Source organism: Rhinolophus ferrumequinum, chromosome 6 (assembly GCF_004115265.2).
Source record: "Rhinolophus ferrumequinum isolate MPI-CBG mRhiFer1 chromosome 6, mRhiFer1_v1.p, whole genome shotgun sequence".
In the NCBI taxonomy this organism is placed as follows: Eukaryota; Metazoa; Chordata; class Mammalia; order Chiroptera; family Rhinolophidae; genus Rhinolophus; species Rhinolophus ferrumequinum.
The window spans coordinates 45,011,349-45,017,278 of NC_046289.1; the positions used below are offsets into that span (position 1 = coordinate 45,011,349).

The window sequence follows — 5,930 nt, forward strand, 5'->3', positions numbered from 1 at the left end:
GGTCTTTCCGACTCACTTTGGACACATCCAAGACACAACCATTTACTAACCAAGGAGAGGTGGTGGTCTACAGCCCTCGGTGGGCTGGCTGTTAGAAATGGGGTGAAGAAGGGGCAGGTGATAGTCGTGAGAAGTATGTCCTGAGCAAGAGAACAGGAAGTGCAAGTTTCCATCAGCACGTGTAGGATACGCACGGCTCAAGAGAACGATCTGAGGACCAGAGGTCACCCCAGGCTCCTGGCCAATCAAAGGACACTACTCCCTTGCGAGCATCATTCTGGCAGTTTCCTGTGAGTTTTGACTTAAACTATCCAAATGAAGGCAAGTGCCATTACAGTAAGTAAGGCTAAATACAGAAAAAAACAGCTCTCCTGCTTTAATACTGTTGACCTGGAGGCTCAGTTGCTTTCTCAGAGGCTTGAGGATTGGGCAGAAATACAGTTAAGGGCTTTTCTAGCTCTGAGAAGATACATGACTCAGTCGTGCATAAGCTGAGACAGGCGCCGCCACCTCAGTAAATGAGCACACAACTTTCCCACGCACTTCGTCGTCCTGTGCACTGTGAGAAGAGTAGCTACTCTCAGACTGGAAACCACCAATGTGAAAGCAAGCTCCAGAGAGCCCGTCTCCGCCTCAGCGCCCTTCTCGTGGGACCACACGGGTCCTGAGTGCAGACTGTGTTGCCCCCGATTACAGTCATCCGTTAGAGAGAGAAGAGGGCTGTGCAGGCAGATGTGACAGAAGGTGGCGGGGACCAACACATCTGAAGAAGACTTCAAAATGAGGAAAATGGAATGTCACAGTACAAAACTTTACAGAAGCACTTACCAGAGACAAGGAGTACACCCCACTAACTGGCGCAACTCCCACATGAACACTTAAGAAACTAGTCTGTACCAGGAATGAAATTATTTCCTAGAACTACGGAGCCGAATCAAATCACAACTGCTACGAGTCAAGAGCCTAAGTGTTCTCTGAACGCAGTGGGGAAGGGCCCTGGGCTGGGGGTTACAAGATTTGGGTTCTAGTGTAGTTCTTGCTGTGTGCCCCCACTAGGTCACAGCGTTGTTTTCTGGGTCTAGGTTTCTTCCTCCAGGACAGGGGGTACTAGCACCATCTGAGGCCCTTCCCAGCTTGGACATTCTAAGTCATTACTTCACTCGGTGCTTCCTCTTTTCCCTTACTTACTGAAGACCTGCCCTCACTTTCATCCTGGAGGTCATGAGACCACGCACACGGCTATGCAAACCTCATCTTACCCTTTAAACACCTTTGCCCCCCCTTCTCCTTCTCCTCCTCAGCACAGTGATTCTACAACAAACTGCCTCATATTCAGTTCCTTGTCTGTCAGCATTTCAAATTTCCCCGATACTCTCATCAGCTTTAGGATCCTGGAATCCTGCATCTCACTGTTGCTTCCCCTTCGCCCACCTGTATGCTCCTTGGTAATCTAACCAAGTCTCTTCCTGTAGTGGCCTTGTGTCCACTGACATCCTGGAAACGTTTTCAGCTAATGTGGTTCTTCTGAGATCTCCCCATGTCACAGCCTTGTCTCTCAATCAACAGAAGGATGCTAACTTAGGACCCAGGAAGACAGAAGGCAGTGTAGCCTTCCAATGAGTAGCAGTCAGCTGGGAAACGAGGTGGATGTTCAGTGCCTGGGTTTTCCCCGACAGTGAAACACTGGTGTTAACTATATGCTAGTGTGACCCTAAGGCCTGGGTAAGTTCAGATCCCACTCACAAGGTGGCCTGGGAAAGTCACTTCCCCGTCTGGATTTGCTGCTTCCTTTTATAAAATGAAGATGTTTCCATGAGCTCATTTTAGAGGCCCTTTCTGCCACTGATTACGGCTGTGTGATGTGACGAGAGCAAATGCCAGGGCAGTATAGGGCCAAGCCTTCAGTACTGATACTAACGACAGGCCTCGGAGGGAGGAGTGACTCCCCAGAGCTCGCTGGATGCTTCCCCTTCCTTTGCAAAATGCCCAGTAGTCCAGGGACCCGCGTTGGGGGTAGAGGCGTGGGGGGTGGAGCGGAGCTCTATAACAATGAGGAAGTGTCTCAGAGCAGCTGGTTGTTCTTCCCCCTCACCACGCCCTTGCCCTCTCCTCCCTCACTCTGGGCAGGCAGGTGGATGACTCAGCGGGAAAGAGTAGCTCCCTGGAGTGGAGTTTGCTGGCTGGCCTAGACCTTCCCCAAATTCCAGTTCTCAGAAAGAGACCAGATTATTCCGTAATTCAATACCTTCCGTGTGTCTCTCTCTCTCTCTCTCTCCCCTTTGTCTTTGTTGCTGGCCCCTTTATGAAAGACACTGCTTCTCCCTGAGACTAATCCTCTCCCCCACAGTCCCAACTTCTCTTTCATCCGTCTAAGTGCATCGCAGAGCAAACCATTTATTCCCCCAAAGTTGGAAGCAGCCCTGACTTTTCTGGTGGAAATGAGAGGGCACTATTGGCGGCTGAGGCTCTGAGGCATTGAGCTAAGGCTTCGAGGCTCTCCCAAGGCCGTAACTGAATCGGTCCTGGCACATCCACAGAAGCTCAAAAGCTTTGCCTTTCCCTCACCAGGGCTTGGCTCCCCAGACAAAAGATGTTCCTTGGTGAGTGAGGGGAAGCTGTTGCATATACAGTTTACATTTCGAGACACAGGAAAGGCGCATGGGGAACAAGATGTGAGGGAAAAACACCTTGACTGGGTATCCGAGAAGACGGGGAGGGGGGTTGAGTCTTAACTAGGAGTACTTACTAACATTAAGCACATTTTATGAGCTTCAGTTTCCTCATTTCTAAAGTAGTAATACTAGTCCTTCCTGCCCAGCCTCCTTCACAGATGTCACAAGTTTCATGACCTAACCCGAAAGACTAGCTATGGGTGCCACACAAAGTGAGCTATCAGTGTTCCTTGAGTTTGAGAAAGTATGCAACTGAGACAGCTGCCAATCAAAGTAAAAGGATGTGTCTGGGACAGGAGGTGGGTGGAGAGAGGTGTTAGGAGACTTCTCACTCAGGAGACGGCCCTTCTTCAAGCAATTCGTCCTCAGCTTCCAAACAAGCAGCGGAGTCATGTCACCTGACTCCCTGGCTGATTATGTTTGGAACACCCAAAGTGGGACCCATGAGCCATGCAAGTAGGGTTCCTGGACTTATCCCCACTCCCTTGTTTGAAGAAACAAAGTACTCACTAGAGGCAAATGTATGTGATCAGGCAGGTTATGACCCTGGACCCAGGCAGGTGATGCCACCTTTCCCCACGTGAGCCTCACCAGCAGCTGGGACGAACTAGCCCCCCGTTAGCCCTTGCTGGGGCTGGCTGGGACTGCTCACCGAGCAAGAATATTTTCTCCTCTCCAGGGTTCTAGGCTACAAAGAGGCCACAATCTAAGGGGGGACCAAACCAATATCCCTCTCCACTGGGAGCTAAGTTGTGATGGAAAGTGCTTGAGTCTGGTCTAGAGCTTGCTTTGCTACTGTTAAGCAGTGTGACCCTGGGGATGTCACTTCCCCACTCACAGCTTCGAGTTCCTCATAAGCAATGAAGGGGAAGGGGAGAAGAATATTGCTCTACCTACACCACAGGGACTTGAAGGAACTAATGAGTCAATGTACTTTTGTACAAGATTGAGGAAGTGTTACCTGCTGAAACAGACAGCAGTAACCCCACACTAATAGAAAAGTAAATACCCTCCCAACCAGTCACCTGTGAGGGGAGAAAAGACTACTTGTGACTGACACACATGGAGTGTTCTGTTCTGCTCTCACTGGACCAAGGTACATCTAGCTACCCCCTGACTTACATTATCACTTTCACTGTTTTACATTTCCATTCACCTCACCAGTTGAAGGCAGGAAGCATAAATAGCAGCCCAAAATGTAATTCGTGGTGGTTCTAGTGAAAGAGCATCCAAGAATATCACCATCTGCTACCACTTGTAGAAATTTAGAGGGGAGAGGCCTCTTAGATTACTCTTGACTACCAAGCCCCTGCAACTCAGCACTTTTTTCTAACCCCACCCCCACTGGCAGAGCCTCACAGACAGAGCTGCCAGATCACCTAGAGGAAGAGTAATGAAGTCCTGACTCACTTGGGACAATCTACAGAAGGCAGTGATCTTCTCCCAAAAGGGAATGGTGTCGGGGTTGAAGGAAGGGCTCCCCTTTCCTCCTGTGACTCCCAGTCACAAAGAGAACTTTCTTCCTCCAGTGGAGCTACTTACTTCACATTTGGAAACTAATTTGCATTCTTTTGTACCCTAACATACCCTGAAGTCTTGGTGACTTGGCATGCCTGAGGGGCAGCAGGAGAGAAAGCACGAGTTCTCCTATTATCAGAAAAAGTTACTACTAAAATAGGTTGCATTTAGCATTCACGAGAACTACGGTAAGTGATCCCAGAGGATACATTGCAGGCTTGCTAGAAAACAGGAATTTTCCAAAGGCTAGCTTGAGACCGAGGTGCTTTTGACAACTCTATTACACTTCCATCTGCCCCACCTCTAATCACGAGCTTCTCGAGCAGGGATGCAGCCAGTTGGCTGCTGTTAGGTTGCCAAATTGCTGACACCTATACCAACACACACACCTACTTCTGGCAGCAAAAAGAATTCACAAGAATGGTATCACAGAACAGGATTCCCAAGGCATGGATTCAAGTGTTGGCACTGCCACGCATGAGGTGTATGAGCTTAGCCAAGTCATTTCATCTCTCTGGGCCTTCATCCTATTTAAATGCATCCTGGGCCTTCATCTACAAAATGCAAACTATCAACTATCCTTGAAGGATCTTGTAAAAAATATATAACAGAGGTGAAAGCACGTTATGAATATGCTGAATTAATCTTTCTTGTGCTATACCCTATACCTGACTACTAAAAAACATGTTCCTAGCCCTCCAAAAACAGAGTTCTTCAGAAAAAGAACTGCCTGCCTAGGAAAGCACTCAACATATTTAATAAGTAAATCTCGGACGATCACAGGCTTTTACAACTCCAGGATCCTGAAAGCACATGAACTCCACTGCAGTCTGCTTCTGGTATTTTAACGAAGTCTTATGTCCTTGCTTGTCCTAAGAAATTTCTCTTGCCTTGCAGATTACATGAAAGAATCCGTGTGCAGTTCTAGCACTTGCTCCTTGAATAGCAGTGAAAACCCTTACGCCACAATTAAGGACCCGCCCATCCTCACCTGCAAGCTTCCAGAAAGCAGCTATGTAGAAATGAAGTCGCCTGTGCACAGGGGGTCTCCGTACACAGATGTGCCATCCTTGTCGACAGCTAATAAAAATATATATGAAGTTGGTAGGTGTCTCAAATAAGTAACTTAGCGCAATTAGGATAATAGTCAGCATCTGAAGTAAAAAACAATCCCTCTCCACTCACCCTGTCTTGAAAACACACCCTTTTTTGGTTGCTTTTTAAGGAATCCAAGGTGAACTGTGTTTCCCAGGACTGCCCTCCTCTCTCACGCAGGAAATCAAGTTCTTGTGCCAGCTCTGCTTTAAAAAAACACCAGGACTAGTAAGAAGCAGAGATACCGAGGAAGTGGAGAGTGGGTACACACACACACACACACATACACTTCAACTGACTGTTGATACAAATCCCAGCTTAAAAAAGAAAATCAGGACATTAACTTTCTAAATCACCTTCTACTTTCTCCCAGTTTAACCCGTGTACCTGGGCCCATTGATAAGACCCCCTACTTGTAGGATATTCAAAATTTCTTGATTTTGACCAGAGCTTGGGATTCTGACAGTACACTCACTTAGGTTTTTCATCTCATGAGCAAGTCTCAGTACTAATCCTCATACATTTATCAGATTTATAAATCCCTGGCTCCTCTCCCCGCACCTAGTTAAATAGAACTCTCTTCCCTCCAACAAGGCAACCAAAGCTAATCTGTTCTCTGAACTCATTTTTCACTATATTCCTTAG

At 47.7% G+C, this 5,930-nt stretch overlaps 1 protein-coding gene across 8 annotated transcripts in view; it reads left to right on the forward strand.

Annotated features, from left to right (window-relative positions):
• MEGF11 (multiple EGF like domains 11) overlaps window positions 1-5,930 on the forward strand; it is a 342,599-nt gene that overhangs the window by 327,785 nt on the left and 8,884 nt on the right. For 6 of the 8 annotated variants that reach the window (XM_033107352.1, XM_033107351.1, XM_033107353.1 and 3 more), the window contains one exon: window positions 5,088-5,294. In XM_033107352.1, the coding sequence (XP_032963243.1) occupies window positions 5,088-5,294 (207 nt within the window). Of the gene's footprint in view, window positions 1-5,087; window positions 5,295-5,930 lie in introns of those variants that run through there. The other 2 variants (XR_004423155.1, XM_033107357.1) reach the window with 2 other exon arrangements.